General features: G+C 40.3%; 1 protein-coding gene across 3 annotated transcripts in view; it reads left to right on the forward strand.

Annotated features, from left to right (window-relative positions):
- The first annotated feature begins 2,332 nt into the window (after positions 1-2,332).
- ADAMTS18 (ADAM metallopeptidase with thrombospondin type 1 motif 18) overlaps positions 2,333-24,392 on the forward strand; it is a 79,249-nt gene continuing 57,189 nt past the window's right edge. For 2 of the 3 annotated variants that reach the window (XM_076349085.1, XM_076349086.1), the window contains exons 1-3: positions 2,333-2,468; positions 2,619-2,697; positions 4,567-4,883. In XM_076349085.1, coding sequence (XP_076205200.1) covers positions 2,367-2,468; positions 2,619-2,697; positions 4,567-4,883 — 498 coding nt within the window. In that variant the 5' untranslated portion in view covers positions 2,333-2,366. Of the gene's footprint in view, positions 2,473-2,618; positions 2,698-4,566; positions 4,884-24,392 lie in introns of all 3 variants that reach the window. The other variant, XM_076349084.1, reaches the window with a different exon arrangement.

Consider the following 24,392-nt stretch of genomic DNA (forward strand, 5'->3'; position numbering starts at 1 on the left):
AAAAGACATACTGAAAACATGACAAAATTGATCAGCATAAAAAAGTGATAACAGCATCCAACCTGACAGCTTAAGGAGAACAGAGAATAGTCCAATAACAGACTGTAGTATGGTAATGATTATCTCTGAAGGAATATATGCTTGTTGGTCATCTGAGGTGGGAATTGCTAGGGAGTGGTGGGAGGAAAAAAACCCTCCAACTGCATTGTTTACTACACTGCTGACTGTGGAGCTTTATTTCTCTAATGTTTTGCATGGTAACTATGTTTGCACATGGTAACGAGCTGCCTGCAGGATTCTCTGATGTTTATGACCATCACTGCTGGGATCTTGATTGACTCGGGGAGCAAAGTATGATGTTGTCTGAGCATGTTAACTGATCAATGTTGCTGCCTACAGGCCAAGAAAGGTTGGGGTCCCCTGCCTAATGCCAACTCAAATTTGGACGCATGTCATTTATAGTCATGCAAAGCAGTGTCACATTTTTTTCTTCTTCTTTGATCATACTCAGAAACTATAAATCCCCGGGGTGAAATCTTAACTCCACAGAAATCAAGAGCAAAATGTCCTTCAGTGGTGCTAGGTTTATGGTGAAAGTTGTCTTTTTCTTTCTTAAACAGTTCTTGTAATTGCTAGAGAACTGTGTTTATTTCCCTCCCCTCACAGCAAATAACATGTCAGTCTTCACAGTCAGGTCATCTACTGAAAACAGTCAAGTCTGTCTGTTCAGGGTGTTGAGGGCTGATAATAAAATTACAGCCCAATAATTTTATATTTTTCTCCTATTATCTGCACTGCACAGCATGTTTTATGTGTTCTGCTCCACTGGGACCATCGTAAACCTGTAGCCAGCTATTTCATTTGAATATACTCAGTGGGAGGTGACGGGTGCAGTATTACAAAAAGATCTTGAAACTTTATCATAATATATTTAGCAAGGTGATAATGTAAAACCCACTGGGAAATAGAGAGAGGTGAAGGAGAAATTCCACACCTGGGAACTTAATGTTTAAAGACAGGAAATGCTTTAGAAGGGAAAATATCTCTGATCTGTCTAATCCACTGCCCCGAACTAGTTTCCACGAAACCCCCGGTGAAGGAGGTAGATAGAAGAGATGACCTCCAGCTCACCTCGGCTTCCATTGTGCTCTCCTCCAGCTTGTGTGCCAACTGGAGCAGCGAGGCACCTTAAATTGACACAGCTACAGGTTTATTTTCATGGTGTGACCCAGGGACAAGGGAGACTTTGAGTGAGATTGGTCTGAGACACATACTGGAAAACTCTCTAGCACAAAAGGGAGATCATGAGGTGAGGGACACTTCTACAAGTGCAGCCAAAAACATGAGAAACAAGTTCTGTATTGATTTCCAGCCTGGACCAGTCCCATTCACTTCAATACTTCAGTTTCCTTTCAGATTATTTAGATCTTTGATCCTTTACTGAATTTTTCTGTAGAAGGGAAAGTGTAACCTAATAGCGTAGACTAGATTAGTCGAGACCAGAACCTGGAGCTGCATTTGGCTCAATACATGTAAGCCACTGTGTGAAAGTCAGCTCCTTTATGGACGTCGGTGTTCAATATTCAGTAACTGGTCTTGGCTATCACAGCTGTATTTTTTTGCCAGACAACCTACTCTTTGTTTGATTTGTTTGCTTGTTTGTTTGTTTTCCCGTGAGCTACCTTTAAAAATAATAGACAGTAACAGCATATTGTCTCCCAGTGAATGGTGCTTTGGAAGCTGGATGGCTGATGCTGGACTCTACTCCTTCTCCCAGCATCATCACGAAAACTCTGGTCCTTTTGATTAAGCCCTGTGGGTCGGCCCCCCATTTTTGCACCCCTCCTACCCCGGTGAAGGTCCCCCCGATCTCTTTGCAGATCGCCACAGGTGTGCCAGCACTGGCGCTGCCCTCGCTCAGCCCAGCCGCTTCCTCGCTTCCCCCGAGGTCTGGGGGGGCCGCAAGCCACCCCCTTTCCCAGGTGCCTCCCCGCCTGCGCCCGCGAGTCCCGGCCCCGGCCCCGGCCCGGCCCCGCCGCCTCCCCATTGGTCCCGCCCGCCCGCCCGCTCCGCTCCGCGTCGCCCCCCGGGCGGCGGCCGCGCCGAGACGCGGCGCCGGAGGCAGCGCTGCCCCGCGGCGGCGGCGGCGGCGGCGGCGGCGGCTTAAAGCGTGCGCGCCGGCGGCGAGGGCGCGCTCACCTGGGCGCCGCTCCATGGGCTCTGCCGCCGCGCACGGCGGGGGCGCGGCGCTGCGAGCCGGCCGCCGGAGCTGCTGCGGGGCAGAGCCCAGGTGACCATGCGGGGGATCCGGGCTCGCCCGCCGCACGCTTCGGGGAGCAGGTAGCACACCAGGTGCACGGCGGAACATGGACTGTCTCCTGCTTGTCGTCTGGACTTTACCTGTTGCGATTCTCAGCGGCAGCTCCATGCAATTCCCGACTCTCCCGTGGCTTGGAAGCACTGTAAAGGCAGGTCGAGAGCACTTTCTTTCGCAGTCGCCTAGTGTACTTTCATACCAGGTTACTGCACAGTTTCTGGTGCCTTGTCTTTCTGCCTTCCCTTGTCAAGTAAATCTCGCCCAATGCTCCTTTTCTCTCTCTTTTTTTTTTCTCTTGCAGAGCCTTCAGCTGTGCTGCCTCTGTTGCATGTCTCATGCAGCAACTTTAACCAGTGACAGCATCAGTGAATGGAATCATGGTTTGTATAGCTCTTTCTGTGTATGTGTATATGAACATTTGCATGGATGCTTTTTTTGGTGGACTAAGCATTTAAAGGGAAGAAGCCACAGTGTTCGGGGAACATAAAGTGAAAGCAAGTTGGCTGCTGTAAAATAGCTAACTATGGGCAGAGATTAACTTGTTAAGCCCTGTGTGCAAAAGCTAAAAGGAACGATATGTAACAGCAAAGCAAATGAATGAGATGGTAAATACATCCACGTTTACATGTGCGATTAGAAAGATGAATGTGTATGTAGCCACAACAACAAAACCTCATGTGTCTGTTATGGAAGCAATGAGACAAAAGTAATGAAAAGATTTGGGTGGGAGAGCGGAAGAAGCTGTGCAATGCAGGCTAAGGGAAAACAAACCTGGAGAGAAAGGACTTGTGTGAGCGAGAGCACAGGAGCTGTTTGTTCCCAGGTTGCAGAGACTAACACTTAGATGCTGATGGCTTTGGGAAGTTTGAAGTGCAGTATATGCTTTTTATTGGGTGCGAGTGGAAACAAAGTACAATAGAAAACCACACCAGCGTGCAGAAAGGAAAACCCTCTTGCACCCTATCGTCTGCTCACCGGGGGATTCCCTCTCTCCAGCAGCTGCTTGCGTTTTTTGGCCACCAGCCTGCGTAGCATCCTCAACTTCTGCCATTGATTAACACCACTCGAGGAAAGTGAAAGTTCTTGATGTATTGTTTCCACTGTCTAAGGAAAAACAACCTATCACTGGTTATGTTTTCAGCTTAATGTGTGTCCAATAAAGTCTATTCAGGCAAAGAGATTGATAGTTTTTGCAACATCTGTTACAACACAAGAAGGAGAGAGTTTTCTTCTTTTTTAAAGGTGTTATTTCAATTTAGGAAGAGAAATGGATTGTTTTACTGTCAAATGCATGGACATCTTTAAGTATTCACAGAGAAATACAGCTCAAAAATGAAATGGGGTTGTGAAGCAGTTTATTCAGCGTAACTACTCATATAACCAGGAATAGGTGCAAAGGTCCTAGTTCAGGAAATGGCTAAAATTCACACCCAGCTTCCAGGATATAAGTAGTCCCTGTATGGCTTGATCAACAGCAATGGTGATGTACTTCAAGCTAGGCACCTGCGTATGCAGCTATCTGAATCATGGCCTCTATTTTTTCCTTTCTTAGGTGGTTGTGAGTAGATCTTAGTCTTCTCCTCACAAATAGTTTTGTAATTTTTCACATATTTTATCCAAAACAATAAACTTCTTTGACGTGCAATTAGCAATGGCTGACTAAAGGTTATTAGGTAGGATGTAATCTCTTTCTGCTGAAGGTCAGTTACAATTTGAAACCCAGTCTAATCGAGTCACTACAAAGAGATGAGGTCTCACTCAGTTAAGGCATTAATAAATTAATCCTTTAATCCATTTGAACAAGTGGTACAGTTCTACAAAGTCTCAGTCATGGCTACCCCTACAGTGATATAATATTTGCTGCATTCTTAGGGAAAGAAAAAACCCCTCAAACCAGAGCAGCCTTCACATTTGACAGCAATTAATACAGGGGGAGGGGAAAATCTACAGATCTGCTGGTGATGACAAATGTCTTCAGAAGAGCGATTGTGGGAATGTTCACAGCTATGCTAGTTAGTCTGTACCTCTCAGTGGGGCAGAAAGGAAACAAACACTGAGAGCCTCTGTGACTTACAGGGGTGAATTTACGCAGTCAAGCCTATACACACATAGCCTGCAGAGTTTTCAGGCCATTCCCTAAAAGAGGGAATGCTTCATGCCATAGTGAAAGCCTGATGCTACTGTGTTAGAATGACACTTACCTTATTTGTTGGATACAAAAGCTGATGGCTAACTTTTTGTCGTTACAGATTATGTGTTTGTGACACCTGTCAAAGTGGATTCCAGTGGATCGTACATTTCACATGATGTTTTGCACAGTACTAGGAGAAAGAGATCAACTCAGAGTTCAAAGAGTTCCTTGCACTACAAATTTTCAGCATTTGGACAGGAACTTCACTTAGAACTTAAACCTTCGACCATTTTAAGCAACAGTTTTATTGTCCAGGTACTCGGGAAAGATGGAGTCTCAAATTCTCAGGAACATGAAATTGAGCAGTGTTTCTACCAGGGATTTATAAGGAATGATAGCACCTCTTCGGTAGCAATATCTACATGTGTAGGCTTGGTAAGTATTTATTTAAAACAAATCAGCATTAAAAGTATTTTCATACATGGAATAGTAGCTGAAGGTATGTAATTCATATAATATTCAGGATACCATACACCATTTGGTGATTTTCCTAATACGACTAGCTGCTATTGCATTTAACAGAAGAGGTTTAGTTATAGCCAATGAACTGCAACACACCCTTTGTATTTTTTGATCACAGTCTTTCAGGAAAAAAACAGACGACTGGCTGGTAGTCCTAGTAATTATCCCATAGCAATTTTCATTTGTTATAGTTTGTGATAGTTTATACATTTTTGCTTGCTCTTAACTAAATGCTCTTCCTGCCTTTGTGAACTACTATGAATAAAGAAAAAAAAAAATCAATCCATAAGCTTGTGAGAAAAAAATATTGTACCTAGGTTTGTCAACTGCTTTAAGGAAGGGTGAATTTCCTAGCTCAGCAAGAGTTATGAACCAATTTCCCTTTGTTTCCTTTGACAATTCCAGCCTTATTTGGGTTTATAAGTCTTGATTATTTGATCTCTTATGAATGTGTTAAATATTATCATTGCATATTTTCCATTTATGGCTGTCATCCAAGTTAATGAAAAATTGTTACTCAAATTATTTTTTCAAAATACATTTGACAGTGCTCATTGCCTGCAGAGAAGTCTTTACTGATGTAATTCAGAAGAATCATCTACAGAATTAATAGTTATTGATGTTTTTTAGGCTTAAGCCCTTGCACTTGCAAAGCAATCTCCTAGGGATGCAGATGAAAGCAGTGACATTTAATAGTGTTAGGTATATGAAGATATCTATATGCTTTGTGGCTGACTAAGGTCCAGAGGGTATGTTGGGTCACCCTCTAGAAATCTGTTTTGCAAAGGTGCTTGTTCATAAGGACTATTAAACTGTGTGACGGGACCAAAAAAGGAGCACTTGAGGCACCCAGTGTTTCCTTTGAAATAGTAATCCGTGACTTGAGAAGAGGGTGGTTCGTTAGGAAGAGCTCTTGAATACTGATAACTGGTTGAAGTAGTCTGGACTATATTTTGAATGCTCTGCTTTTTTTCTGAGCAAGTTAGAGGAATCAGTATCTTGTAGTTCATTTGAACAGTTGCAAATGTGACTTTGGAGCAGGTGCCAGGAACTGGAATGAAGCTTTCTTTTGTTTTTTAAGTTGTGTTTGTAGTGCTGAACTGTTACTATCGGATGTGCTTAGTTGTTTCTGTGGAAGCTTCATTTTCACAACCGCTAGCTTTTACCATATTTACTCAGAAAAAAAGAGTTTTAACTTATTGCAGTGTTTGCCTTTTCCTCTAAGAGAAGTGCTCTACCTGCACACAACAGTTACAGTTTGGGTGATCTCCCCTGTTTGGTCACGCTTTGTTTTTTAACATGCTTTATGAGCTGAGTGAAGCTGGGCTTGTCAAGTCTTGCCTGGAGAAGGAAGGTTCAAGTCTGCCTCAGGTCACAGAGAAACAGAATGTAGTGATCTTAACTGAGACTGAAATGGATCTTTTACCACTGTCTCGACATAGAGATTGTTATGACTGGTAAGCTTCACTTAGAAAAGATCCAGAAACTGATCAAAAGACAATAAACATTGTGGCATGAACAAATTTATTATGGCAGAACCTTTTTCAGTACCTAGATTATCACCAATTAGAATCTCTCTCTTTCTTTAATCAGTTCCAAGGTTCACCTTGGATTTAAGATTTCACCTTAAATTGTTATTTTTAACTGGTAAATGAAGTAAACCTTTACTTATAATAATCTCCTGCGGAGTAGGTATTACAAATAAAGCATAATTGTTCCTTTCTCCCTATCCATTTATTAATTTCTGTGCAACTAATGAATCCCAGGCAAATTATCAACAGGATTATTAGTCTTTCAGTTTGTAAGACTGCCTTCTAAAAAATGTGTCGTCAGCTGTCTGTAATGACAACCACGTCATTTTTTACTGTGATCCAAATTCAGTAATCATATGTTAAGTCTGGACGCTGTGCTCTGATCAAGAGAGCCTTGTGAATAGCTTCTATATCCTCTTTGCACCAACTACTTTTGTCACTTGGTTGCCCTTCTTTCCTATTTGCTTTGTTCACTGCAATTAAACCGAAAGTGGTATTTCTTCTATATGGTTGGTAGCACTAATCTTTCCATTGTTCCTTTCATTAGCAATAGCTTCTCTACAATAAAACTGCAGTGACCCATTCTTTCAAGCCTGGAACACCACAATGTGATTTGGAAGCAATTGCATTTCAATAGACTACAGGGACTCTTTGATCTAATTTTTTGGATGACCTAGAGTATTCAGTCATTCAGCTGTCTGTTATCTGCCATTGCCTGCAGAGCAGACTTTTGAGAGAGTCTATATGAAATGGTTTGTTAGGCAGGATGACCTTAACTTAACACTGGAAAGGAGCAAGAATTTGTTGCTTTGGTATAGATCTATTAAGAGATGTGTGTATCTTACTCACATTTTAATAGCTTAGTTGACAGAATGGCCCCACATTTTTATGCTGATTTGTTGATTTGAGACCAAATGTTTCCATCAGTCAACACTATTTTCTTGATGTGTCAGAAGGCAAAACTGGATCTATGCTCTTTATCTGAATAAGTACTCTAATACATTAAGTTAGCATTTTAGGAGAATGTGCACAAGTTTACTGTGAGTACTGTCTCTTGCCTTTTCATCATCAAAGTGTTTAGGTGCTTTGATTTTCAACAGGAAACTTGTTTTCTTCTGTCTTCTGCCCTTTCCTGCTTCAGTCAGCATCCTTTACTTGCTGGAGCATCTGTTATGCAGCAAGAAAACTGTGATTTTTTTTTTTTTTTTAAATGAAATTATCTTGTATGCAAGAAATCGTGTTTAGATCTTCCTAAGTGTCTGTTTCACCATCAGGCGTTGAGTAGCAGCATCATACTTACTTAGCAATAAAAGAGTATGAGAGATTTATTAAAATTCAGGCTTATGTTGTATATCACACAGATTTGCTCAGTCATTTTATCACAAATGCTCAAAAGACAGATGTACTTTGTACACCTTCTGAAAAATATGTTCTAGACTATCTGTGGAGAATACGATACATTCCCTCCAAAGAAGCTGTGATAATTTTTTTCATTTTCATATATTTTGTTAATACATTCTCATTCTCAGGAGTGGTTTTTTTTAACTCTTACAACTTCGGGTCAATGAGTTCATTTATGTTAGTAAATACAAAACTCATTTCTCTCTTTGGCATCATCTTAATGTGGCCCAAATAGAAATTAATGCAAAATTTTCAATTCCTTTCTCCACTGATATTCATTATTACTTTTAATAAAACTCTTCTGTTACTCCAGCATGACTTCTTGGAGTTTCCTTCAATCCCTTGTGCTCTCCCAGTTGATATATACAGGCCACTGGTTTGTCTTGCTGCTTCATCCTCTGTTTATGTTCTCCAATTCAAGCTGTTCATTCTTCCCAAATTCAATTTTTTTTCCAAACTCCTGACTTGAGCTAATTCTTACTTATTCTAATTACATGTTTTTATTACTATTATTATTTAGTAATATATTATTAATTATAATCGCCTTTAGCTATCTAATTGGGAGGCAGACTATGCCAAATCCATAGAATGCAGGGGTTTTTCAGTTTTTCTGAAGGAGATGGTGCTGGCCACTGTTAGAATAAGAAATTGATTTTAGGACTTACTCAGTGTGGCTGTATCTGTATTCCTACCTCATTCCTCTTGCCTCATCCACATGTTGTGCTATCTCATCTGCATTAAAAACAGATGTCTGCTGTAGGTTCACCATCTTTAACCCCACTTTCATTATGACATTGTCTCTAAAAGCCTTACTACTGTCTTCCTAGTCTGTGGATAAACTGTATGTTGTTTGTCTCTTTATATGCTAGTTTTTGTCTCCTTTCTGCCTCCTTATGTGCTGCTTATGTTAGGTCTATGTATACATAATCTTGTGTATAAAGTGAATTGTCTGCAGTCACACAGGAAATCAGGGCAGAATACAAGAGAACCCCAGAGTTGTCAGTAGTCTAGCTGTGTTCTAGAGACGTTCTTAAAAGTAGTTTATAACTGTGCATTTAGGAGCAGAAGTCACATTTACCTTGCGAACAAGAACTCTCTCTTACAAAGTCAAACAAGTTTACATTATAGTCCAATACACAACATATAGAAAATAGTGAACATAATGAATGAGTAGTTTATTATATAGCATTTGTGGGGATGTTGCTGCTATTTGGTGGAGGAGACAGGTCAGGGTATATAGCAAGTACGAAACGTGTGCCCTGAGGGAAGAAACGTATGTACAACATAAAGGAACTCTCCTACCATTACATCGTAGAGGAGACATGCATGTGTATTTTGTGTCAGAGAGAAAATCAGTAGAGTTCAGTGGAATAGATCAGGTCCTTTAAAACTATATGATACGCAGTTTTATTGTTCAGGCCAAATTCAGCCCTAAGCAAACGCACTAGCATGGAGGCCTGAGAGGTTGCACCTGCTTAAACTAGAGGTGAATGCAGGCCATTCTCTCCCTTTTATTTATGTACCTCAATTAGAAGAGTGGAGTCAGCTTCATGCACTAGCTAGTGCCCTCCTTTGTTTTTGGTAAGATGTGATTGAATCTTTCATTATAAGGGGCCTCTTTCTCTTGTCTCAAGTTCTGTTATGTTTGTTAGTGTCTAGTCAAGGGAAGAGAAAGAGGAGGGGAGGATGAATCATGTTACACTCACTGAGCTGTCAGAGGAGTCTACGACTGCAGAAAGGGTTAGATGCAGCACTGAGAGATAAACAGGAGATGTATTAATTCAATGGAAGTTGTGTGTGCATGTCTGAGGGCAGGACTTTGCTCAAAGTATCAAAGAAGCCACAAAATTAAAGCTTCTTAACGCAGTCTGGCCACCTAAGAGGTAGACAGGCAAGGCGACTCATGTACCCATTCTTTGTAGTCGTTTAATTGCACCCTGTATTAGCATTATTTAAGTTCACGCTAACAACAGCCTCTTATTCCTAGAGCTCACACTTTAAGTCCAATTAAATATGTTGAGACAAATCCCAAGGTTCTTATGCAGTCAAACTCCCATCAAAATCAGTGAGCCAGCCTGCTGGTAAAAGTACAAAATAACTGCTGTTCGCTATGAGGTTCCTTTAGAAACCTACAGCTGTAAAAATAGGACAAAATTTGGCCCAGTGGGACCTTGAAGAGAAACTGAGTACAGAACTGGTGATTTAACTCATTCTTAAAACTATTTTTAGTCCATCCACAAGTCAATATACAAATCCTACATTTTCTGCCATTACACCAGCACAACATGAACAGCATCTGGCATATGAGTTCTTTGACTTTCTTTATATTCACACACCATTACATCTCCATCCTTTATAAAACACAAACTATGTTTTACCAGATCATTGTTTTGTCTATTATTTTGATGGATATTTTGCCATTATTCACTCCATAATAAGGTAAAGATGAAGATAAAAACTTTTACAGGAAAATGAGGTGACAATGGGAAAAAGCCATATTCTTGAAGATATTTTAAATTATACTAGACAAATGCAAGACACTGTTTCTGGTCTCAGCCTTGAATTGACTGCTGATGGGGAATGAATTGTGTGATTAGATTATTGATTGCCCTTCTCCATATCTGTCTGATAAGCTTTCTGTTTAACTCTGGCTTTAGCTCTGCAAGACAAAGACAGTGTTATCCCAGGCATTTTGACCCTACTGATTCCTGATGGGTAAGAAATGGAATTAAAGAGGATTAATGACGGAGAAATAATCTGCTTCCGCTGGACAGGAAAAGTAATAGAGGTTGCATTTCTTCCAGGTTTTATATTAAAAAACCTGGAACCCTTCAACATACATAGGGGAAATACTGTGTCACTGAGAGCACTTTTGCTCCATCAGCCTGAACACAGTGGGCTGTGGACGTAGAACAGCTCGCAAGAGCGCCCACAGGAGTTGGTCCTCTCAGTCATTTTTGCCTGCTCCATTATTGCTCAGCTGGCAGTAAGAGCATGGAAATTGTTCATCGCTATATTTCAGACCAAACTTCAAGCTGTTACAAGCACAGCTGCTTGCACCCTTAAAGCAGTTCCAGAAACAGGGAGCCGTCCATTTGTACATAGACAGGTAGTTCATCCTGGCCTTTCTTGTTAAGCAACAGTCTTATCATAACTTCTAAAGGAATTAGTAGACTCTATCTATACTTGAAACATCAGCATTTTTCTTGCTGTAGCAAAGTCTTTCCACAAAGCTTAGTTCCCACACTTTCCCTAGTCCATTAGAGAGAAGCTTATAGTCAAATGCCCTCATAAGGGTCAGGGGAGGATGACCTGTCTGCACAGACTTGACCTTTTCATAACAGGATGTCTTTGATGTAAATGAGGATTTTTATTTTAAGCGCCACTATTTTCATTTGGACCATACCATCTCTGCTGCCGAGATGCAACACATTCTCACAGCTGTGAACTGCTGAACATCTAAAATATTTCTCTTTTTAGAGGCAGATTCTAATAATTAATAGCAGCTTTCAGTCACTAATAATTAACCTAAACAAGGTTTTATTTCTGTCTTTTCCCCTTCTTCCTCCACTTCAGAAGTGTTTGAGGAAGATACTGGGTTTGCAGACCTGGAGTGTAAAGGCTTTTGTTTACCCAAAACACAATGACAGTCTGTGAAACTGTAGTTCAAGTCCAGCTCAAGCAGCCCACTCCTAGAGCTCTGTACCTGACACATAGCGGTAGAGTGGAAAGCAAAGGAGTATTTTGGTTGTGCCCTGGCCCTGCCACAGAGTCCACTTAATTTGAACAAACAGTGGTATCAATACTGTTCTTAAAACATTTTTTTTCCCAAGCTTACTCCCTCCTTAGCCTCTCTGCAAAACCTGTGCCCTGATTATGATGACAGCTTTGTGATTTGCACACTTGTACTCAGTTGGGAACTTGACATTGATTCAGCGTAGGCTGCCTGGTCATAACTGGTCTGGATGGTTGCTGGGAGTTTGTTACCAGCTCCGTAAGTCCCTCAGTTGTTTTGGCACCTACAGTTTTTGTTTGTCACAGTTATGTTTAAGTCTACAAGGTATTTAAGATAATGTTTTCTAATTTGCAACTTTTTAGGGAAGGGTTTGTGTTTCTGATGCACGGCATGTCCCATACTCTTCGAAACAGATGGTAGTTTGATCACTGGGATTGCTGTCCAGTACTGCAGTGAGAGAAGGACAGAGGTCTGAAGACTGTTCTCAATGTCTATGGTTTTGAAATTTGCAGTCCATGGATGGGGGCAAGATAAAAGCTGGGGCTGTGCTAGACAAAGGCATCCAGAGCTGTGATGCCAATAATATATTGGTCAATTCTTTAAAACAATTTCAGAGCTATTTGCATCTGATTTCATTCTCTCCTGAGCATGAGTAATGTTGCTGACTTACAGATTTATAGCTCTGTAGAGATTTTCTAGAAAATACCTGCTTTCTCTTTTTGGAAGTTGCAGTGTCCAGTGATAACCTGACAGCAGCCCCATTAAAGTCAGCAGCCTTTCTAGTCATCAGAAGTGATCCCTCTGACTTGACTCCTGACCACATACAGAAGCCGTTAGCTCTGTGTGCCTCATTTTGTAATGGTCTTGTCTCAGTGAGCTGGCAGGAGAGGGGTTAAACTTAGTTATCTCTGCAGTGAGAGCTAGCAGTGGACCTACAGTGAGTTATATCAGCTGAAGCTCAGACTTCAGTATCTTTTTTTCTAAAACCCACTCATTTTGTGTTAGGAAGGCTCTGCCTAGCCCTTAAATGGTATCTGAATTGAACTTTAATGGATAATTACATTACAAACAAGGTTTTCCTCTGTCTTTTTGATCATGTCACTGGGAGCAGTAATGTTGGTTCTTTCTTGCCTTTTCTTATCCCTTTTTAATCCCAATTCTGTTGCTGCAGGTCTACCATAAATTACAGTATGCTAAAGGAATTTCCTATTGATTTGCTCTGACAGCGATTTGACCAGCTATGTGAATAGCTGATGGAAGCAGAACTTATCTTTGGTTCAGACAGTGGACCATTGACTAAAGCTTCGAGGTAAACATTTACAGAAGAAACCTGAAATCATAATGCCTTGCAGCTCAGCACAGTTTACAAACATGTATTAATTAAGCTTCAGTACTGGCTTTACTGTGTGTTAGATGGGAACAGCATCCTGGCTCATAATAGGTTGACATCGGTAACCTTTTATTGTTTGTCATGCTCGGAAGTCACTAAGAATGAGGGTGAAGAAATGTCAAATAATCAGGTCATATGCAAGTGAATGAGTCTTGATGGTTGAAGCTCAGTACCGTGGGAACCATTATTGTCCAGAGTAATTTCTGGAACATGCAAGTTAATTTCTTTTTACAATGTTAGTCCATAAGCTAGGGAAATCTACAAACAAGTTGTACAGTCAGATGAAAATCCTTTTCCTGAATTTCATATGCGGCTGCCCAGCTAGTTCCTGCCAAAAAATCGTAAAAGAAAAAAGTCTGATGACAAAGATAATAGGTCTTGAAGTTATTCTTACTGGAATAACAAGGCCCCACTCAAACCTGCTTAATAGAAAAGGAAGCTGAGGCAATAAAGTGATATTTACTTGCATAGACAATAGGGCGTTGCCTTTTCACTCTCCTGTGGCATTAGCATTTCTAGCTGCCCCACTATGTACACAGCACACACATGGCTTTATTCTTTGAGGGCTGGATTCTTGCTGTTCACAGTGGGATCACTTGAATGCTTGTGCCTGCCTGCCTAATATATGTTAATTGAAGGACTTTTGTGTCTCAACATCTTTATTAATATTAATGGAATGAGATTTTTAATGGACCTATACAAAATATGCTTGACCTAGCTTGAGCCCTTACTTTTGTTTTTATACTCTGCAGCACAGTGTGGCTTCCAACTAATTTAAGAACGTAGTATTATATTCTGTGGCAGAATACACAAACTAATGAAACATGGATTACTCTTCAGATCTGCAGTTTCTTTGCCATGAGATATAAAATTTATATAACACCAGAATGTAATTTTTTTTTAATCATGAAATTAAAAACAGATTTGCTTTTTCTTCATGCAAATTATTGTACATCACTGAAAAGAGTGAGCTTTTAAAAATAATTCTATCTTGAGCAGGCTTGTCTTATGCCACACACTCATTCTTGTTTTAAGAAGAAGTCATCAAAACAGTAAGTCTTAATTAAGCTAGACTAAACCTCAAGAAATATTTCAAGTTAATATTGTAATTAAATTATAAGCTGGTCATGGTAAGGGGTAGGAATAAATGCTGTAACACAGTGTCACTGAAGAAAGTTTAAACTTTTCTAAAAATGTGGCTACCCAGTTTCATTTCTTGTTAACACTTGACAAAAAGTTATGCTATTTGTTTTGGTAGATGCAAGTATAAATTAAAGATTAAAATACCAATCTTGGGCTAGGGTCGAGATGAATTTTTTGCAGCTCACTGTGGATGATTACAGTATGGACAAGAAAAAATGCTTCTGTCACTTTTGCACCTTTTTGCTACATTTTCTAACAAAGGATCATTCTTTATAGTCCGCTCTACGTTACATTGTTTGCAATAGATGTCTGGTCACTGTAGAGACCAGCCTACCACAACAGTATCTCCAGCCTCCAGTTTTTTCTCTGTTTGCTGGCTTCTCTGCATGCTAGAAGCCGTGCTGAAGGCCGCGTGGATATTTTTTGCACCCCCAACATCACATACTGATCACCAGATTTTTATCCTGCCTCTAGCAGCAAAAGCTTGAGCAAAGGAGTGGAAAAAGGACAATTTCCAGGCTGAGACACAAGTGAGCAGCTGATGTCTACTGATTCCTGCAGCACAATATCTTCCACTCATTGACAGGTATTTGCTGGTTTATGGGCCTCATCTAAAGCTTGTAGTGAGTAAAAAGTTTTATGCTGACTGCTTTGGATCAGAACCTGGCCTCAGGAGAGTTCTCTTCCTCCCTACATCATCTTGACCCTTGAGTCAAGAGGCACACCATATCTTTGAGAAACATTACTACAATTACTAATTGGTTTAGAAAGACATTTTGCAAATGGGAAGTACCACTGGCTCATCAAGAAAGTGAAGCATGTCCATTTCAACTGGCAGACCCCAAAACACATCTTCTAAATAATCTAAGGTGGTGCTGTATAATCAGATTTCACTGAATCAGAAGTGAGCTGGAGGAAAACAGCCTACTTGAAAGGCAAGTAGGCTGCAGACTGACCCTGTGCTCTTCTCATGGACCACTCAGACTAAAAACAGCCAGGAGTGAAATGAGGCAGGAGTTCAGGCAGTTTCCCAGAGAACTGGCTGCTGCTACTGCTGCTAGAAAATGCACTGAAGCACTTGGCATCTGGTGCCTGCAGCTGCCAGATACGTCTCAGTGTACTAGTGCCAACTGTTTTCATTCTGCTATGCTGCCAGAGTATTATGACAATGAAGGAGTAAAGGAAGCACAATGGCCGCCAAAAAATACGAAGTCAGGAGTAAATGTAAAGAGGTTACTTGGCCTAATCCCAGTCAAGTCTTGATAAAGTCAAGTCTGGCATTGGGAGTAAAAGAGGAAAGTAGCTTTTAAGGCTTGTTTCTCTTGTTAGACAGGAGATGGACTTCACAGTTTTTGATCTACAAAAATGTGCAAGGATATTATCACTTGTCATCCTGGGAACACCTGTAGGAGGCAAGACCTCATTCATCTTCTGCTATTGATAGGAGAGCCGAATAATTGTAGAGAGGAGAACATGTTACAGAAATAGTTAATTGATTCCGCTGATTCATGTGATTCCTCTGCTACCAGAGAGTCCTGGGTGGTCATTTTAACTGCCTGAGGCACAGAGAGTCCTGCGGGTCTCACTTAATGAAGATCATGCATGAACCCAAATACAGGGCGGGAGCCACGACAGAACAACATACAGTTGGTGCCATGTGTCATTGAACATCAGACTAATGGTATGGTGACAAAGGCTTGCTTTCTTCATCAGCCTGTGTGACGGATGAAATACCAATGAAAGGACAATTTGGACCAGAAAGAGAGGCTGATAGATTACCATAGACAGTTGAAGCTGAGATAAAATATGTGCCAGACTTTGGTCTTGGGCTATGAATCTTGCACTGGTTCTATTTACAGGTTCTCAGCTTTTGGATTATAGTGCCATGAGAAGTCTATTTTTGTTGTAATTTTTAAAGCATTTCTTGAAAACTAGCTTTCTGGTGTGCAGAATAGCACCACAACACTAAATTAGTTGGAAATAGCTTGAGGGCTGAGAGAATAGGTTTGGGTTTTTTTATTGTGGCTGTTTACATGATTTATTTAATCATTTTATAGATTACAGTTTGGGAAAGTCAGGAACACGCTCTAATGTGAGAAACAAAACAGAAGGAAATGTTACTCACCCAGAATGAAGGTCTGTCTTCTACAAACTAGCATTTGTGCATAGCAAAGGTCACTCTACCTCCACAGCCCTACTTCTGTGTTAGGTTTAACAGAGGATGATGTGGAGCATTTCCCCATGGGACTGTGTTTCCTGCTCACCATCAGCCTGCTCTGAATGGTGCCCATGTGCTGCAAAATACCTCCATGGATAGGCCACATGACCTTAATGACAGCTTAGCCTCTGGACCTGACTTTTGCATTTTACTTGACAATAAAAAGGAAGAGAAATTTATATATACATACATATCTATACCAATGCACTGAATTGGTCCCAATCCTTTAATCTTGATTTTACAAACGACAGTGAAACTCAGTGTCCATTGTCTGTGAAATATTAATACATTTGTATTTCCATAAAGTTGCACAAGGCAATGCTCTTTACAGCTGTTGTCTCTTCTGCCATTCAATAACTATATCATGTTCTAGCAAAATAGTAATTATAATTTAAATCAACACCTTCGTGTTTCTTCCAGGAAGGGACTTACATTTTAAAGGGAGGTTGATGTGATTTTGTCGTGGTTTAACCTCAGTCGGCAACTGAGTACCACACAGCCGCTTGCTCACTCCTCCCCCCGCACCCAGTGGGATGGGGGAGAGAATTGGAAGAGCACAAGTGAGAAAAACTCGTGGGTTGAGATAGAAACAGTTTAATAATTGAAATAAAATAATGATAACCATAATAATAATAATGTAATAATGATAATAATAATACACAAAGCAAGTGATGCACAGTACAATTGCTCACCACCCGCCGGCCGATGCCCAGCCAGTCCCCGAGCAGCAGCCCCCCCCGGCCAGCTTTCCCCAGTTTATGTACTGAGCATGACGTCCCATGGTATGGAATGTCCCTTTGGCCAGTTGGGGTCAGCTGTCCCGGCTGTGCCCCCTCCCAGCTTCTTGTGCACCCCCAGCCTTCTCAGTCAGTAGAGCATGGAAAACTAAAAAGTCCTTGGCTAGTGTAAGCACTGCTTAGCAACAACTAAAACATTGGTGTGTTATCAACTGTACCAGCTACTAGGAAGGAAATTAACTCTATCCCTGCTGAAACCAGGACAGATTTGTCTCTGATTTTTGTAGTAAGTGGATGGATGTAGGGTTATTGCAAAAAATTATAATGTAGAGGGTGTGTATCAGTCTTGCATGACTTCTATCATTATATGTTAATATATGTTAAAGGAATAAGTCACTATAAGTCTGTAAATTATCTTATAAAATTTATTTACTCTTGAAGAAAAATCAAATTTATTTCAGATTGGTGAAATTTGTGAGAATTGGTAATAGTATAAATAATTTGAAAAAATATGAAAATTCAGTGTCCTATTCTAGTCCTTTCGAGGAGTGCAGTGGAGGTTTATAAAGAAAAGCCCTGGACAGGGGCGATCAAATGTGGAATCTTGGGCTGACACTATTCCAACAGGATGGGGAGTGTAGTTTAAGCCCTCTGTTATCTTACCAGCGTTCTTGTGCGTGCTAGCTCTCCACAGCAAGATGTTTGATTGATTCATAGCAACTGATGGGCAGTTTAAAATTACAAAGCTTTCCATTTCCTTGTTCCTGACAGATAAAGAGGGTGGGCATTTCCTGATTATATGGTATACATTAAAAATATTTAAGTTCCCTATGGTGCTATTTGTGACTAATTTACTTCCATAGCACATTAACACTGCTGGTTTTATGCTGTGGGAGGAGTGTGTAGTGTAACATGCTGTGAAAAGAGGAAATGTTTCACAACAAGAGGTCCTTCTGGCTTTTCCTCTGTTTATGTTACCACCTGGAAAGAAGAAAAGGTGGAGTAAATGACTGATGATCCAGATGGATTGCAGGAACAGTCACATCTTTTTTCATGACACATTAAGCTGGGCAAATTCACACTGAGAAGTAGCAGGATTGCACTTTAACTCCTGGAAGCACATATAATCTTAGGTAGGAAAATGTGTAGGCACAAATAGGGCTTGACCACCTTCATGCCAGTAGTCTTTTGGCAGGCAGTGCCCCTTTAGTGGCCACGGAGCAGCCAGATTATTTTGGAGAAAAGTCAGGGATACGCTAACATGAGGGACAGGGGCTTGAGGACAGGCTCTAGCAGAGAAGTTAGAATCTGAGAATGATAAAGCAGTGGCTGTGCAAGTGACACGGAGCTTCAGGGAGACTCAGAATGGGAGGACCACATTTTTCGCTTTTCATATTCACTTTTCTAATTCTTGCCTATGAAAGTAGACAAATTATCTCTTGTTTATGGGAGTTGGTGTGCTTTGATGCACTACTTATTTGACTTATGCAGCACTTCTCAGCACACGAAGTGTATCCTGATTTCTAAGTAAGGGCTCAAGATAAAACAGCAACTAAGCTGTGCAGCACTTCTCTCGAGTTATGCCTGAAGTCCACAGAGAGCAGCCGCTGGCTGCGGTGTGGCATGGTGCGAACTCAGGTTGTGTTCCGTGGTGTCAGGACAGAACAGAGAGCAGGCTCAGGCCCTGGGACTAGGAACTACATATGAGATTGAAGTGTCTGTAACTCTCACACACTTCCCTGATGTCCCAGAGCCTGTGACCCTGACAGCACATTCCTCTTCGTGGAGCTTTTTTCTTAACCTATGCTTAACCTGACCTTTGCTTAACCTACTGTTCAGTAGATTCATTGCAGAAAGAAGGTCAGGCTGCTTAGGAAATTTTGCCTCCTAAATCTTCTGCTGATTTTTTTTTTATCGTCCTTTTATAACTTTGCAGCATGCTGAGCTGTCAACAAGTTCCGTATAATTGTATCTCCCTTGACTTTAGTGCATTTTTATTTCAATAAGAAGGCCTATAGTGTTTAACATAGTGGCAACATCTGTGGCAATAGATTTCTAGATTTCTTGGACCAACGTAATATAATATCTCATAGAAGAAAAAGTTGCTTTCAGGCACAACCTTCCCTTTGTCACTTTATCTCTCCTATTTCCTGAGATCTCAGAGATCATCACAGGCTTACTTAGATATTTGGTTCTCCACAGACTATATTTTGAGAGCCTAATATGTAAGGTAGTGCACTGAAAACACTCTACAAATGCTTTCATGAAGAAATGCTATTCACTTGCTTGAAAATCGTAGCAAATGGTGCTTGCTGACACAGGAATCAAAGGCCTCCCTTCTTGGATCAGTTTCTGTGAGACTCTGTAGAAATGGAAACCTTTATGTCCTCTCCTCAGCTTCTTCTGTGTCCCCTGTTCTTGCTTCTGATTCTCAGAGGTGTATAATAGAATTGATTTCTCAATGAAAAGACGTAAGTAAATGCTCCTACACCATCTTTCATACTTTTCTTAAGACTCATCCCTGCTAAACAGTCACATGATTCACAGGCTTATACTGAAGTCTGCTTATGGTAAAAGCAATGTAACCTTTCACGACCAGTTTAGTTCTGCAGGCCTATTCAGTAAGTACAAGTCAAACATGGATCTGAATACCTGGGAACTGTTGCGTTAACACTCCAAATACTGGTTTAGACTTGTATGTTGTACTCTGACCCTGTCAGCAGACAGGATGTCAGGAGATGTAAATTGATGGATTGGGTTGAAGAATGGATTTACCTCACTTTATGCTGAAAATCTGGACAAATATTAAGGTAGTATTACTGTTTCCATTTTAAGACAGTTATGGCATGATGTTTTCTTTCATACCAAACCAGGACCTCTTTGTGGCAGTTTTTGCATGTGATCACAGTTATTTCTACTACAGAGATTTCTGTAGTTAGAAAATTGTACTGAAAATTATTTCTCATCAAACTTTCATTTATAATACTATTAAATTTTTTTCTAGTCTGGGGCAAATCCACCCAGGTTTCCTGCTTTTAATTTCAGTACAGTTACACCAGCAGACCAGTTATAGGATGCTCACCTTTGTGCATCATTCTCTTAAAATAGAAACGTAGGCTAATTTGTGGGAGAGGGGAGTGTGAATGAGTGTGCACAGTTTTGAAGCAGGAGAGGGGTTAGTGCAGTATGTCTGAGCACTGCTGATTGGTAGCATTTGGCCACAAGTAGGAAAACAAAGAAACTTTGGACCCATGGAATACTTGGAAATATAATATTGTGAAGGCAGGTTTTATGGCTGTAAATCATGCCTACAAATATGAGGCTTTTTCATGACATGGAATATAGATGTAAGTTACTACATTTATCTTAGCAAATAACCCACTTCTTATTCAAATGTCCATTGTAAAGTAAGATCTGGATGCTAAGGATGTATGGTTTGTACGGTTATCTAAATGTTACATGGAGTTGCCATTGTACAGGTTTCTTAATGTTGTGAAAAACTAAGAAAATGGTGAGGTCTTATTTTAAATAAGTGGATCTTTGGGATGATGCTGCCCTGTATTTCAGGTTTAATAGTATGAATTGCACTCAAGGTTTTACCGATTTGCCATTTCTTGGAAAAAAATGTTATTCAGACACACCTAGGCTGCTGTCCTGTTTCAAAGAGGTGATTACAGCAAAAGAAGAGCAGATGAAATTTATTCTTTCCTGCTCCTCCTTTCACAGTGATGCTAAGTAATCATACTTTCTCTATAGGCATGTGTAAAGTAGAAAGCATTATAGCAAGGGAACTCCTAGTTATGAGCAAACCCATCAACTTTCTCAGACTCCAGTGAATGTGACTGCATATTTCTGGGTCACTTACCATGTAGCATTGTTGTTCCTGTGAGCAGGGTCACATGGCAGAAGCCCATCCAGTGATGTGACGGGGGACAGATCATGGGCAGAGCCATGTTTGAGGAATGTGGTTTTGAACAGGGGACTTGCCAACATGGAGCCCTGCTAGGTGGCACATACCTAGCTATGCTGTGACCTTCTGTGCTTAGTGCAGCTGGTCACTGGGTCACAGCTCAAGCTACTGAGTGACATCCTGAAGGCTGGGGCTGCAGTTTATAGTGAAGAAGATGAAGGCATTTTAATAGAACAACCCAACTGGGGTCAAATGTGAGCCTTCACAAGTCTCTCTTGAGCATTTACTGGGTTGATTACAAACCCCTGCCTATAAAACTGAGAAATAAGGAACAGAGAAGCTGAATTGCTGAAGAACTGGGAGTTTAATCCAGATAACCCAGGCGCCAGCCTGACATTCTCACTATTGGGCCATCTTTGCTTCTTGTTTTCCATTCCCTTAATGGCCTAAGCTCCTTTGTTTCCCTCCCTTTCTCCTTCCCACATAGATATTTCAACATATGTATATGTCTGTGTATGTGGAATATCAGCAAAGCTGATACCCTGCTCCCTACAGAGTTCCTTGCGACCACTCTCTCATGTAACAAATCCATAGCAATGTATACTCCAACAAGGAAAATTAAAAGATTGGGAACCACTGACCTAACTTCTTAGTAAGCAATACAGCTGGCAATCAGATGTAACCAGAGCTCCTTGTTATTGGAGCTGCCTAAGCTATTCATAGCAAAGTAAAATTGCTATGGGAATTGAGCTGGATTTATTTTGTTTGAATGCAAATTATCCCAGGTCAGACAGGCTCAGATCGTCTGTCCCCTCAAATTCATTTGCATCAGCTCTGCCAGGCTGAAGATTTTATCTGGAGGATCTTCACTGGGGAAAAGTGGGTATGGGTAGTGAACCTCCAGTGTCTAGAGCATTTGCTGCGGGGCTTTGATGCAGTCAGTGTAAGTCACTCTGAAGCCAAGACCTCTGAACAGAGTGAAGGGTCTACCATGAGCTAGCCCTGTGTGGTGTCCAAGTGCATTGGGTAAGTGTCTTTCTCTATTGGCTGCAACTTCAACAGGGTATCTTGTAAGGGAGAGGGAGTCTTTCAGGCTTGTCTGCCGCTCTCGCTCATGATATGAAATGTTCTTCTGAAAGGTCCAGCTGCCACAGTCCCATCATCATGGGAAAAGCTGCATTTTCACTAAAAAAAAAAAAAAACAAGTTTGATTCTAGTACACATGATCATAAAGTGTAAAAAAACTTCTTAAAAACTCAGTTGAAAATGGTTCAAGAAATCAGAAAGAAAATAAAACACCAAAGCCCTTCAGCATTATTTAAAAAAAATCTCATTATTTATAGTGTTTTTTCCTGTAAGGCCTGATTCATGACTTCTAATGTTTGGAGTTGCATGTCTGATAGGGAGGAACGTTCCTGATCGGAAACACTCAAGCAAGGATCTGTTAATGCTAACAGATGGAAATGTTAATGCTAACCTATGGAAAAGAATTTCCAAGTACTGATTTTATCATCTGTCACCAGTTCTTTTTTTTAAGCTGTTCATTTTCTGTGTCACTGTGCCCTAATCTTACTGTTTTTGCCTTTATCACAACTATAGAAGCAGAAGATTAATTAAGAAGGCATGCAGTTTCCCTAGAATATTAGTACATCTGAATTCCATCCACCTAAAATCAATTAGCTGTACACAAAGGAGGAGGAGAATCTTGCCAGAACATTTTCATTGCACCTAATCCTTCGAGCAGCGTGAATAATTCATAGCAAACCATTCTTAGGGTGAAATTCTGCCCTGTCCAAAGGCCTATTAAAGGTCTAGGCATCTTGAAGTCACATTTCAGAGATTTAAAAGGCACATAAATGGTGCTTTTATTTTGTGCTGTTACACAGAATGAGAGAACAGGGAGGGCTGCATTTTCTATGCTTCAAAATTTCCAAAAGGTAGACCTCCTTTCACACTTTAAGGATTTTCTTAAACTGTGCACTCAGTTACATGGGATGCTAGATTAGGGGACTGACTAAGCTACCTTCTGCAGTCAGTTGTTCTGTTATTCTTGATGTACCGTAAGTAACTAATCAACTGTAAGACAGCACATGACAAATAGTGGGCTCTTTTTAGGAAAAGCGAAGCATAAATGCATTCATAAAACAATCCTGCTGTTTCCTGTTTGCTTTGTGATGGATTTCAGAACTGTCATAACTAATAAAATATCTAGATTTTATCTTACAGTTGCAGGGATTTGCTTAAACAGGCCATACCCAAGTGCTTGTACAGCTACCAAGCCTAAATTCAAGCTGTTGGTTTTAGCTAATTGCTTTCCAGAGCCATTATAGCAAGCCAAAGAGCCATACTAATAGAATCATTAATGAAGTGATCTTGAGAGCAACTTGGTAAACCTTTGGCACTTAAATGTTGTTAGTGTATAGTCAGTGTCATAATGCTGTAGTTTACATTAGTATTTTTATTCTGTTCATTTATCATGCCTACTTCTGTTTTTAAAAAAAAAAACAAACTTGAGAAATGAGGGAGCTCACGTACTGACAAGCAAGTATTTAGTCTGTGGCAAAGCAATCAAATTTGTGTTAGTTCTAGAATATCTCATTACCCTGCAATAAATACCAATTTAATACATTTACATACCAATGTGACTGGTTCAATTACCTTAAGTGGAAGAACAAATAAGAATATTTCCTTATTTGCCATATGTTGACAGAGGATTGCATAAAGATGTTTTAAACAAGTTCAGTCAACTGCAGAAATACAAAGGCACTATTCAGAGATAACGCTGTCTTTGTTCATATAGGAATAATTAAAGACATGCAATTTTGTTACCTTGTTTTAATAATTGCTGAATGTTCTGCATAGCATTTCTTTTGAGCAACCAAACAGAGTAGTCTTTCATGACTAACTCAGACTGGCAATTTAAACGTAGTACTCTCCTTCTGTCAGATCCTCAGATAATAAAGTGCTATATTGTTAAGAACTCAACATTTTACATTTGCAAGAAATCTTTATTATGTTAGAAAACAGAATAAATTGAGTTATTTTTGTGAGTCACTTAGAATCTAAAGAAAAATGTGATCTGCTGTACAATTCTCAAGTCAGAATAGGCAACCAGTGATTCTAATGCTTCTTGCACGATAAAAATATTTTAGTGTGTATAAAGGCCATTAACTTAACCTAAACATTTGCTGTGGTACAGAGCCAGATATTCCAATCTGGTGAAAATCAGTAAAGGTCTGCTGAGGTTATTCTCATCAGCCAAGGACCCAGTCCAATAAAACATTACATTTGTACTTCCCTGACTCCGGGGTAGTCGTCAAAACACCCATGTACAGACTTGATACTTTTCTGAAGG

This window comes from Aptenodytes patagonicus, chromosome 11, assembly GCF_965638725.1.
Source record: "Aptenodytes patagonicus chromosome 11, bAptPat1.pri.cur, whole genome shotgun sequence".
NCBI classification, from domain to species: Eukaryota; Metazoa; Chordata; class Aves; order Sphenisciformes; family Spheniscidae; genus Aptenodytes; species Aptenodytes patagonicus.